We start from the raw sequence: 13,202 nt of genomic DNA, 5'->3' as shown, positions 1-13,202 counted from the left end.
ATCTCTATATATCTGCCTGTATACTCTGTCTATATACTCTGTTTATATACTTTGTCTGTATACTTTGTATGTTATGGTAATAGGAAACATGGCATGCTATAACTCTGTATATATTGTTCCGTATAAAGCTATAATATATATACTGATCTAAATAAAATTGTATACATGTATATATATATATATGTATATATATATATATATATATGTATATATATATCTGTTTCATGAAACTATTCGTATAAAAGCTGTATATGCATGTAAATTTCTCTATATAATCTCTGTGAATATGTATCTATATTTGTATATTATGTATAACTCCATATACTGGGAAAAACTATATAAACTGTATATACTGTCTATATCTGTGTATTCAATATAGTATGATATATTATAAAAATTATATAAGTTATTCACCACATGTAAATCTACTCAAGCCACACAAGCATTTAGACTCATATTCTGTAAATACTGTATAATAAACTGGTATACATATATGTCTATGAAATCTTTGATAGCATTATGAAAACTCCTAGCATAGCATATTTCTCTTACCTTATATTTGAAAAACCCATACCGTACTTTAGTTCGATACCCGCAGAGTTCCTAACTCAACATCCTGAAAACAAAATCCCCCATAACAAAATATCAATATTTTTTTACTTACATCATTTCTTATAACCGAGGGAAAGACAAATACTGAATAAAATGTATTACCCTGAGATTGGGACGAAATCCAAACCAACTTTTCCAATGATTAGCTCCGGCAAACTTGTAAAGAACTTCGCCAGGAGCATCGTGGTAGCCTCAGATCTTCAATCCGGCAAGAAACAGGCCCGAAAACGAAGAGAGAAGTGAGAGAGGGACGTAGAGAGAGAGAGGAGAGGTTTCTTGCGTCGTTTTTCATAAAAAATCTGGGTTAAAACTGCGGTCTTCGTCGATGAGACACGTCATCTCGTCTACGAATCTTTCAGTAATTTTATCGACGAACCTTGCTCTCTTGTCGACGAAATTCAGGTTGCCCCAAAACTTCTCTCAGTATTTTCTCGTCAACGAGATGTGGTTTCGTTAACGAGTTTTCTTTTGCACTCGTCGACGAACTCCCTATGTTCGTCGACGAGGACTTGTGGAAAATCTTTTGGGTTATTCTTTCCAAAATATAATGTCGTCGACGAACGCGAAGCGTTCGTCAACGAAACCTACTACCTCCTTCTGTTTGTGTTTCCATTTCTCTCTCTCTTATTATTTAAATATCATTATTTTTCAGGTCATTACATATAAAGGCATAATGATGTCTTTTAATATATAGTATAGATGTGTTATTATTACTATCCTTATCCCCCCTATTGCAACTCTCAACCTCCTCTTGTCCCTTATGATTTGACGGGACCCCTTTTTTGTCTGAGATTTGGAAATGCGAACGACTCTGACAAAGTTTTTATGGATTACATACTTGGTTTGCATTTTGAAGGTGAAAACAATTTTCTTTACGTACATATTTTAATGACCATATTTTTGTATTTTTACTTTCATAGCCCCAATTTGGTAAAAAACTCCAATAACATCATGATATAGGGTCGTGACAATGACTTTTAAATGCTAAGGAGTGGACTATGATGAGTTATGAAAAAAATAAAAATAGTTTAATTTAGGTCGGTAAAGCAAAGTTTAGGCAAATGAGCTCTAGCCTATGAACATATTATTGACATTATACTAAATTACATTTTCAATTGAATTATAATACAATTTATCTTCAATCTAACTTCACGTAATTTATTATTTTGATAGATTAAAATTATTTCACATATAAATAAAATTATTACTTTTAAAATATAAATCAATTTAAATAGATGCATCATCAACCTATTTTGTTATGAAAAAAATAAAAATAAAGGTTACGGGCCATGATATCACATAGCATTATTATTATTATTATTATTTACCTCAAGATGATAAAAGTTTAAAATTTAATTTAGATTTATATAATTTTTTAAAAAATAAAAATATTTTTATATTATATTTATTTAAATTGATACCAATTTAAAAATAAATTTATTATTTCATTGCGCTTGAGCCACTGACCTAGCAGCAGAACAAGCATCCCGCGGGGCCTGCGCAGATTGCAGGATCACCATGGATTGGCCAATCAACGGTCAATATTCTTGAGCGTCAACTTAAGGTCTTAGCGGGTACTCACACCATATAAATCCCAGTCACATATATTGTCCAGTTTGCTTCAACCTCCACCCACTGCTCGTTGTAGGGTTTTTGCCTCCCCTTGCCGTTGTGCGTTAGCTTGTCGGACAAAGCTTCGATCGAAATGGTGAAGGAACGCCAGGGAGAGCGAGTCAGGTCCTACATCTTCTCTCCTTGACACTGCTAACAAGGCTTATGATTTCATTTGTTAAAATAGTGTATATTTATATTCATTTGATCAATTCTTTGAATCCAGACTCTATGTACGAGGAACGATTCTTGGGTACAAAAGGTAATGAGTACTGCTATCTCTTCCTCCCTCTCTCTCTCTCTCTCTCTCACACACACACACACACCCCCACACAGTCTTGGATTTTGATTGAAGGGATTGTTAAATTGATGTATTTGGGGATTGCGTTGTTTTAGGTCGAAATCGAACCAGTACCCGAACACATCGTTAATCCAGATTGAAGGTGTGAACACGAAGGAGGAGGTTGCGTGGTACTGCGGGAAGCGCATGGCTTACATCTATAAGGCAAAGGTCAAGAAGAACGGTTCGCACTACCGCTGCATCTGGGGTAAGGTTACAAGGCCTCACGGTAACAGTGGAGTCGTTCGGGCTAAGTTCAAGTCGAATCTTCCTCCCAAATCCATGGTAACCACGCACCATTTCCAGTTGCTTTTTTTTTTTTCTTTTTCAATTTTAATTGGGTTTGAAATTGCAATCTGAAGTGCCATTTTAAATACTTATTTTGCACAGGGAGATAGAGTCAGGGTTTTCATGTACCCGAGCAACATTTGAGGTATTCGTGCATTGCCTTTCCTCTTTTATACAATAAAAGGAATAATATTCATCTCCTTTTAAACATGTTTGGATATGTTATTTATTTGAGGGGAAAGCGGAACCATCCATTAAATGTTTTTGATGTTGTGTTTTGATATTGCTTTACTCTGGTTTGTGCATCATGCGACCCATCTTTAGGATCTTTGGTTTACTGAATATTTCCCACTTTTTTTTTTCTATTTTTTTAGCAGACATGGAATTACAATGGTCAATTTGTTGTTATCGTAGCATGTGATTGTAGTTTGAACTTATGGATGTAGTTTTAGTATTGTGAAAGTAGCTCAATTATGTTGTGTGTGCTTTAATTTTGTTGTTCTTGTGCTGATTGAGCCTGCCTTAGGCTAGAAATAAGTAATGTTATTAGTACGTATGCTCTTTGGATAGGCTTGACTGAAAATTAATATGGGCTTAGGGCTGGAGATAATAAGGGACCGAAAGCATTGTCCTTTTTCAGTTACTTTTTAATTTTTCCAGATTAGCATTAAAAAGGTAGAAAATAAGGAGTTTGTTTAATTGTGTGGAACAATTTTTTCATTTTTTATTTATAGACTTAAAAATAATTACAAGAAAACTTGTTTTCAATTTTCCAAAAACTACTGGTGCCATAAATTTTTATTGTTGCCCATTTATATTAAATAAATGTTGTAAAATTGGAAGTTATTTAATGTTTTTGGTAATTTAAAAAATAAAATAAAATGGAAAATGAAAGCTGTTTTTCACAACTAAATGGACCCTAAATATTGTTGGTTCCCATGCTCCTCATAGTTTGGCTGAAAATGTGAAATGCAATTATTGGAGGATATAGATAACATTACCCAAGAGATAATAGGAGGTGAGAAAGTTTTTGCAGGAGCAGGTTTGAATGATCACACAGGGAAGAGCAATGAGGTCTATGGGTGGATACATATATATCCTCCCCAAAAACTAGGAAATCACAAAAACTATTATACTACCAAGAAATAATTGGAAAACACAAAATGCAATATAAGTATCCATTATAGAAGTGCTGCCCTTCAATCTATTATGAGGTAGGACAGTGAAAAACTTCAAAGAAGTCCAAGAGTGCACCCACAAGCAAACCAGGAAAATTGCTCTATCCCATAAAAGGCTTGAGCATGTTTGTCAACCTTTCAGGGTACTAGCCTTCTCTCTATCCACAAGGTATAGTGGATGGTGGAAACAACACTCCAAAGAGTTCTATCATTTCTATTTTTAACAAATCCCTTATAAGTTAACCAATAGCAAGTCTCCCACCTTTCCTGAAGCCATCCACTCTGCCCTCGCTAGTGAAATTCAGAGGTGCGATGCCACCTTGCAATGCTCGAAAGATGGGCATTTGATTCATTTCTCTCACAACGCATGATACACATGTCAAGATTGAGAGCCTTATAGTGCCTTCTCCCCTGAAGCAAATAATGCGTGTTAATCCTTTCTAGGATCATGGTCCAAATAGAAGCTTGAATCTTTCTTCATACCTTAGCCTTTTGAAGAATGTTTCCAAGGAAAAAAGTTAGGTGTCTGGGTTTTCAAATGGTGAGAAAGGAAAGATTTGGAAGTAAACATACCCATGGAGTACGCTGCCCATGCTCTATTGCTTGCTAAAAGAGGGAATGTGCTGGTCCAACAAGGAGAATAAGGATAGTGAGCTCATCAACCACTCTTTCATTGAGATTCTTGAATAAATAGAAATCCCAAGGACTCCCCCCACCCTTTAGGAAAAAAAATAAAAATAAATAAAGGAGCCAATGGGAGCATTATGAAGTGATGAAAGCTTAAAAAGATGAAGAACCCTCAACTCCAATGGAGTCACACCCTCTTAGAAACGAGCGTTTTTTTTTTGCCATTATCCACTTTGAACTGGATAAGAGGAAAAAATTGTCTTGCTACTCGAGTCACAAATTTCCAGGGACATGCATGAGAGATGATTCTAGTGATCCTTGTCTCCTACCATTTTGTTTGTTCTTGTACTTGCTCTTAATCACCTTATGCAATCTGGATTCAACTTCCTAGACTTTAGAGGGAACCTCCAGAGCCATTTTCCTATAAGGGAGATTGAAATTAGGATGTATTCCCAAGAGGGGGGGTGAATTGAGTTATTTAAAATTTATTCGTGGAATTTCTATTTACTTTAACCCTTGATTATTTTAAACTTCAACAATTACATAGTATATCTATGCAGCGACCGTACTATACCAATCGGGAGTCCTAGATATGAATATGAATGTGTATATGAAATCCATACTTAACATACAAAATCAAACTTCAAGAGATTCAGTTAATCAATTTGGTAGAGATTGATTTTCTGCAATTCTCAATGATGTATTCGAGAAAAACAAATTTAGTGATTCAACTTATGCTTCAATAGTATGATCAATATTAAGATCAGATTTTCAGCAATGGATAATATTTTCCTTTAAAAACAATTTTTGTAAAATCACTTGTTTTATTTCAGCACTTAGCTTTAATATGAAAATCAATTTATAACTAGTTAACCTGAGATTATTTATGCACGAATTTAGAGTTGTAAGCTTGTCTGAATTTTCAAGTCAACAACTTAATCATGCAACTAATATATATTTGATCACAACAAAAAACTAAGTCCAGCAAGTTCACAATATTCAGCAAGATTCTTCTTTTCAGCAAGTTCTCCAATATTTAGCACGTATTCAATAAAATTAGAACATACAAGCAGGTTATATCTTGTAGAAATTTAAAAGAGAAAGGGAAGAAGAGCTAAACACTGGATTTTTACAAGGTTTGGCCATGGCCTACGTCCTTGCCGCAAGCAACCCACTGTGAGGATTTCGTTTCCAACTTTGTTATCAAGTGAAGTAAAACCTCTTTCCGTTCAAGGTGGAGTTCGCCTCTCTAACGAGAACAACCCTCTCGCTAGACAACAATTCAAAATCCCTAAATCGTCAAAAACAATAAGAGCAAAGCAAAATTGCTTGTAGAAAAGATTACTCCTCAATAGCGTAGATTAGTACACGTTAGAATCACAATACTTCAAATAAAACAATATATAAGTTGAAGCTCGAAAGTATATCACCATAAATATGATTTAAGTGTGTGAGTTGTGAAAGATCAAATTAGAATTTCGTGAGTTTGCAACAAGAACACAGCAGCCTCTTTAGAAAAATATTTTAGCAATATAACCACAAAGTTTTGAAAGAATATGTGCGTGCCGTTCTCTCTTCTTGCCCTCATGTGCGAGAATATGATGTATAAATAGTGCACTAGGGTTTCAAAAAGTTTCCCTCAAATTTTCTCTCAATTTGGAAACCAATCATGTTAGATTTGGAAACAAGATCAGTACTGTTAATCATTTAAACATATGCATCAGTCGACTAGACTCGAAGGGTCAATCGCCTGTGCTCTTTTAAAACTAGCGCATTCTGAAAGTCAGAATAGGGTCAGTCGACTAGTCTCGATAGGTCAGTCGCCTGTGCATATTCTGTTTGCATATTTTCAAAGTCAGTAGTACTTCAATCGCCTGATGAAATATCATCAGTCGCCTGACCTTTCAGCAATACTTATTTTTCAATGTTTTGGTTCCAAACTTAAATTCATACTTTGGAAAACTTAATTTGGACTTTAATAAAATATTTTCCATGTATAAAACGGGTCTCTAAGTCCATGATATATCCTAGGAGTTTCAATCATTCAATATTGAAATTTGAAGTACTTGATAACTCTGTCTAAGTTCCTAAGTGTTCATGTTGTGAAGCTTCCAAGATTCTTCTGAGCTTTATGTACTGCTTCAATGAACTTCATGTCCCACATGAGTTTAAGCTTTATATCCTTCATGATTCATAACTTTAAGTGTAGATATCATTTAAGTTCTTCAAGTATGCTCACTTGATTTCACAAAAACACTTAAGTCCTAAAACTCAAAACTTAAATAGACATGTTATGTAATCTTGATTTGTTATCATTAAAATGAGATTAAGCCTTATTAGGTCAATAGAGATGCTTTAGGATACCGCATTCATGATGCTCAAGCTGCCCTCGGACTTAGGTTTTCTAACCACTTTCCAGCTAACTAGATGATCTCTCCTATCCTCGCTAGAATCTGACCAAAGGAAGTCATGCATATGCTTCTCTAAAGATTTGGCTACTTTTGAGGGGATTCTAAGAATAGGTAATAAATTGAGATATTAGAGAGATGTAGTAATGAGAGGATCTACCCTCTAGAGAGAAATATACCCTCTTGCATTCCTCCAATCTCCTAACCAACTTTTCTAGGATAGGACCCCAAATAGCTTATGAGTTTGGGTTCCCTACCAGAGAGGCCGAGATAAGTTAGGGGCTACGAAGCGTGGGGGCACATATATTAGAACAATAATAAATTCGGTCATTTGATCTTTTAGATTTGTTGTGTTGCAAGAACATTTAATGACCTTTGCAGTGGACAAAATTAAATCTAAATGGATTTTTCATCTTGAAAATTAGGAGGATAGGTTGACCATTAATAGACTTATCCGCCTAGGTGAAAGTTTAACAACAAAACGTATGCAGTGTAAATGAAAAATAAGGGTAAAATAGATTAGTTGAAAAATAGGTGGTGGAACTTATACACTAACAAATTTGAAGAGAAAATGGTAAAAGAAAAGATTGGGGTAATGGAATATAATTATGACACAGCATCCAATGAATATAAGTGGTTGGTTCTTTAGAAGTATAACACAGGAGAGCTTTAAGTTAATAAAAAAGGATGTATAATTGTAAAGAGATTTAATGGTGGGCAAGGATGTCATAAATCTCTTAAAACTTGAAACAAAAGGTAGTGGTTTATTTTGTTCCCTTGGAAGGCTTATTGGGGGTTGGATACTTGGATTACACAATGGGGGAAAAGCAGTCAGAATGTGTTTAATTTAATAGATCAGATTCCAAAAAAATTTGGTTGGACAGATGATACATATATACTATAAGGTTGATAGCCTTAAACAGTAACCTTATTCTGTGTTCAATTGGTGCAAAGACCCTTTATACTTTAAATTCAGTTATTATAAAATTTTTTTCATCCAACCCATATACTACTTTAAGATGAACAAAAAACTGAGTCTTTGTCTTTTTTGTAGTTATGAATGAAATTACTTAACATCAAGGGTCAGTGAACTCAAGTCTTTTGCTCTTGTTATGAGGAAAAAATTGACATATGTAAGAATATGTTCTGTGTTGTAATTGTTTGTGGATGATATTTTCTCAGTCAATGAAGCTAGGCATGCAGTAATTATGAAGAAAAACTTTGGATTCTATAAAGATTCATAGAAGTAAGATGGAACATATTATATCATTTTATTAATTTTATGATAACTGAAGAAGAAAATTGTAAATTATGGTCGTTAAATTTTTAATGTTGGATATTGTTGTCTTGGATCAATTATGCACCAGAAGGAGAAACTGAAGAAGATGCTGTGATTGAGTAGTGCGTAGGGGGGCTGCAAACAAGCTGAGATGGGCCAAGCTTTATCTTGTTCAAGCTTGTGCATTAAATTTTTAGATGAGCTTTGGCTTGGGCTTGGGCTTGGGCTTCAAGCTACCTACTGAAGCTTGTTTTCAGTAAGATCCAACCAAATTGGAGGCTGCACTGTGCTTTGTTTTTGGTCAATAAAGAAGTTCAATAAGGGCATCAAGGGGATGGCCACCCAAGTTCAAAGGAATTCCATCACTTGCACTGTGGGGTGTCAAAAAATTCAAGGATTACTGGGGTCTCATGCATAAAACAATAGCAATCCTACGGTCTTTGACAAGAAGGGGAATGAGGGTTTAGTCCTTTCCTTGCTAGGTTGGATATCTTGCCAAGCCCATAATTCGCCTTCTGCCATTCTAGTAGTAATCCATTGCTGTCTGATAAGGAAATGACTATGTTTCCAAAAATTTCTAGTCCTGAAGCAATGCAAGAGGTGCTAAACTGATTCAGAATATTCTGGACAGAAGTAGAACCTATCAACTGAAGGTAGGCCCTTTTTATTGATAGAATCTATCAGTAGAACCTATCAACTGAAGGTAGGCCCCTTTTATTGTAAGAATCTATCCTAGAGTTGCCTTCCACACGAAGAAGGCAATCTTTGTAGAGGCTGCTGTTCTCTAGATGAGTTTCCAAGGGAAATGCTGCAGGTTACTGTCAGAAAGTGAGATATTTATTATAGAATCTGATCATAAAGGTTGAATTGAATATACATATTCACCCGAGCTTCCTACTGAATTTGGTTAATTTTAATTTAAAGGGAAGCTAATTCGACAAATTTATGATACATATATACTTAGACGCAAATGTAGAGCTGTGTGTGCTGCCATGTCAGCATCCTTCTGTTTTACCAGCTACAGCAACTTCTAATGGCGAACGAGTTTGCAACTCTTGTATCTGAACTTAGTACTTGAAGTAGAGAGTTAGGGTTAGGTTTGGTAAATTGTAAATTTAAGAATTGAGAAAGAGTGAATTGAGAAGAGTAAACATAATGGCTAAAAGAGTCATACCAACTGGTTATGAATTGACATATTTAGCACCATTCCTTTTCAGCCTTTAAATGCAAACTTCCTAATCTGAGTCTATAGATGAGCCCAAACAAGCCAATGTGTGAATTATTCATGAAGATTTGTTTGGTATGCAAGAATGGGATGTAATGGAATGGAATTGGTGTTTATAATTTAACACTAGGTTATAATTTGTCATTCCATTGCACTCCCAATGCAATCCATTCCAGATTACCAAACATTGATTATGTAAATGAGCTGAGCTCTTCTTGTTTTATGCTCGGTACATTTAATATATGAACCTTACAAAAGGCATTGGAATCACTCGTTTATGTAAACAAACCACCCAATGAGCCATTACCAAGCTGAGGTAGTAAGTTGCTCACATATGGTATGCTATGTTTTTTGCCCCAGAAGTGCATTTGTTGTGTTGTGTGACCATGAAATATTTATAAATCTGGAAGGAAAAAATTAGTGAGGCTATAGAACAGCTCTGTTGCATGGATGTGCAACTAAAACAATGCACCTGACAAGCGTGCGCAGCTGAAATGAGTGTTAAGATGGGTAATAACTGAGCAGTATAACTCTAAAAGACCGAGAAGGAGCCTATTTATTGCAAACTAGGAGCATGATTTTAAAAATTGACCATTTTTGTTACACGTGCTGTTGCATAATGGTATTGGTGCCTCTTGATGTAGAGGACAAATACCCCAAAAGTGCAACAAATCACATTGATATTGTTTGTTTGGTCCGCCATGGTGCTGTATTGGCAGCTTCAGTACCATAACATCCATTGCAAGCTGAAACGTGCCACTATTATGCCCAGACAGCCTATGAACTGTTTATACAGTTTTGCAATTCTATTTTTGTATTCTTTAAAGAAATTAAGCTTTTAAAACGTGAAAACAAAATTTCTGAAATATATTTGTCATATTTACTATCAAAAAGATATGAAGGAACTCAACTTCAGATTAAATTAATTGAAGGTAAACAAATCATCTTTATGTAGAAAAGTAAAAAATGTATTTCTGAAACACTTTTCTTCTGCCAGTAAGAAGTTGTGTTTTGACAATAGTTTATCCATTTTGCCAATAGTTGCTCATGCAATTGTCTTTGCAGTTAGAAAATACTAATATGTTCTGCTTTTAGTTTTTAAAAATAATTTTGTGATTTGCAAGTTTGGGTTACATTTGTTTATACTAAAACAGATAGTGAATGGTAGCAAATACAAGTATTTTTTTTTTTTTCTTTTAGTAACCATAAAGTGATGCAATATTTAAAATGTTAGGTATATATTATGTGTAAAGTGATAAGATTTGAATAAAAATCATTTGAGGCATTAGCATGAGATTGTGGAGTCAAAACATGTGTCTAAAACTTTTTAACGACTTAGCTAATGCAATAAACAAATTCAATGTTATGCGTTGCCCAACATCCAAAATGACTGTGATTCTTACATGACTGTTACAATTATGCAAATTTCACCATTTTTAAAGCTATGGCTTGGAATTTGTCTCCTAGAATACAATATTAGGGATGGGAACTCTGCCGGTTTAAACAGTTGCAATTTTGTCCAAATAATTCTCTCATGGGATCGTGATTTAGTTGGTCTTAGAGGCAGCAAGGAGGAGAGGCTAGGTAGTAAGGAGGGATTTAATAATTTTGAAATGGATGCATATGGCAGACAGTGACGGGGGCTCAAGGCTTGTTTGTAACTCATTACTAGTTGCGCGTTTGGAAGCATGGATTTGGGCCTAGAATTTGGATTTGGACCAAACTCAATACAATTTTGAATTATATTTTGTTAAAATTCACAAATCCTAATCTAAGACTTTTCCCAAATATAGGATAAATGAAACTTCGTATCCCATCTATGGTCGAACAGATGGGAACATTCTTCCTCCCTCTTTCTCATCTCCCTCACAGACACAATTTAGATGTCTATGCGTCAGGGTACTTTTTTATACTTAGTTGGCAACCATATATTGTTGATGGCCGAACCCAGACATTTTTTGGGTATTCTAATTGCTGGTATAATTTTTGAAAGCAAAACTATAAAGTAGTTAGTTGACTTCATTATATAGTTTGAAAAATTTTATTCGACTTTAACCTGTCGTCTTCAATTATTGCCATGTTAAGTTTTAACAAACAGAATCATCCTTTATTCTAGAAATTATTTTATTGGCAGACTTCCATCTTAGTCTCTATTTTACAGGCAGCTTAAGTTTTCTACAAATGCTCTTTCATGACTTGTGTATGTTTTTATGGGTATTCAACATCCCAACGTCCTTGTAGCCCTTTCATTTACGCTGCTGATCTATAAATGTTTCATTCCACATTGGATAATTAGCATATTTTCTTCCCTTGTTCTCATCTTTAGGCCATCAATTTCACTCCTTCTCTGACTGTGTATGTATACTATTATCAAGATTATATCCTGTGTTGTTTTCGGTTTGCTTAATCCATATATAACATCGTTCATTTATTGAACCAAATTTTGCTAGTGCGCGATATGTGATATGACAGCTTCTTAGACATACGCAGTAGTATGCTAATCAATCGTTAAATGCCTTTATTTTACAAGTTTGAATATGAAACTTGAGTATTGTGTTGTGTTTAGGAGAGGCATATGAAGCATATATTAATTTGTTTGTTTATTTATTTTTGCTGGTGCAGTTGTGTGGTTTGTGTATCGGGTAGATGGAAGGAATGCGCATCCTGCGCCAAAGCAATTTGAGTTTTATCCTTGCCTCCTGAACCAAGCCCGGAGAGTTTTGCGCACTAAGCCACTAAAGACTTGCTAAATACCTAGTTGTATTGCCGCTGATTAATTACACTACCTAGTGAGCTAGTTCTTAACATTTTTTTTTAAATGGGTGTGGCTAAGTTGGGGAAATGGAATTTGCTTGATGCTTGTGGTTAGTTCTTTAGAACCTTCTTGGTTGCCTTTTTACATCTGAACCACACAAACATCACAATGAACTTAAAATCTAGAAACATGCAATTTGGGCTTGTGAAGACTAAAATCAAGAACTCATAGGATGGTACTATGGAAAAATTTTGTATCATCTAAGAATTGCGAAAGGTTTTGTCTTTAGGTTCAAAAAATTACGAGTAACTTACTCTACTAACCAGCAATTAAAAGCAATTTAAGAATGCGAAGCATTTAAGAACCTTAAAAGGCTGAAACTTGAAGATGAACATGAAAAACTAGAAGCTTAGATCAACTCTTCAAAATAAAAAACTGTCAATTTCTCAAGAGAGATCATACTGAGGTGCCTTTTGAAGAATTGGATCGCCCTAATTTTTGTGGTCTTCTCTTCTTATTGTTTGTTGATTGTGATTATATCAACCCTCCAGCTTCCAATTGCACCTCTGAACACAAATATTCCAGACTTCAAAAATTAGGGAAGGAGCTTCCAAGTACGAGTTAGGGATTGAGGAAATTTGGAGACCTGATGCTTAAGATGTTGTGCGATGATCTTGTACAAACCTTGGAAGTCAAAGACCTAAAAAGATGCATACGTCATTAATATAAAATTAATATTTATTTTTAAAATAAATACACTTTTACAAAATAATAATAATAATAATGATAGTAATGTTTTGTGCAAGAAACTAGAGTTGGACAATGGTTAGGTTAACCAAACCATACTCCCCACACTATTAACCAACCAAAGTTTTACTT

At 34.7% G+C, this 13,202-nt stretch overlaps 1 protein-coding gene across 3 annotated transcripts; it reads left to right on the top strand.

Moving 5' to 3' along the window:
- The first annotated feature begins 2,072 nt into the window (after positions 1–2,072).
- Positions 2,073–12,436, top strand: LOC131168367 (large ribosomal subunit protein eL33w). 3 transcript variants are annotated; one of them, XM_058127739.1, is made up of 5 exons: positions 2,073–2,349; positions 2,450–2,485; positions 2,620–2,848; positions 2,954–2,996; positions 12,191–12,436. In XM_058127739.1, the coding sequence occupies exons 1-4, from the start codon at positions 2,318–2,320 to the stop codon at positions 2,993–2,995; spliced, it is 339 nt and encodes a 112-aa protein (XP_057983722.1). In that variant the 5' UTR covers positions 2,073–2,317; the 3' UTR covers position 2,996; positions 12,191–12,436. The 3 variants fall into 3 exon arrangements, with proteins under 3 accessions (XP_057983722.1, XP_057983719.1, XP_057983720.1); XM_058127737.1 differs by lacking the exon at positions 12,191–12,436 and having other exon boundaries at positions 2,212–2,349; positions 2,954–3,342; XM_058127736.1 differs by lacking the exon at positions 12,191–12,436 and having other exon boundaries at positions 2,210–2,349; positions 2,620–3,342.
- Positions 12,437–13,202: the final 766 nt, after the last annotated feature.

The sequence above is a fragment of the Malania oleifera genome, chromosome 11, assembly GCF_029873635.1.
Source record: "Malania oleifera isolate guangnan ecotype guangnan chromosome 11, ASM2987363v1, whole genome shotgun sequence".
Classification (NCBI taxonomy): domain Eukaryota; kingdom Viridiplantae; phylum Streptophyta; class Magnoliopsida; order Santalales; family Ximeniaceae; genus Malania; species Malania oleifera.
Note: the sequence above shows the minus strand (reverse complement) of the source record. Positions and strands in the feature narration are given on the sequence as shown.

Coding starts and splice junctions, on each gene's coding strand:
- LOC131168367 (XM_058127736.1), top strand. CDS start 2,318: ATGGTGAAGGAACGCCAGGGAGAGCGAGTCAG. Junction 2,350..2,449: donor CGCCAGGGAGAGCGAGTCAG/GTCCTACATCTT, acceptor CTTTGAATCCAG/ACTCTATGTACGAGGAACGA. Junction 2,486..2,619: donor ACGATTCTTGGGTACAAAAG/GTAATGAGTACT, acceptor GCGTTGTTTTAG/GTCGAAATCGAACCAGTACC.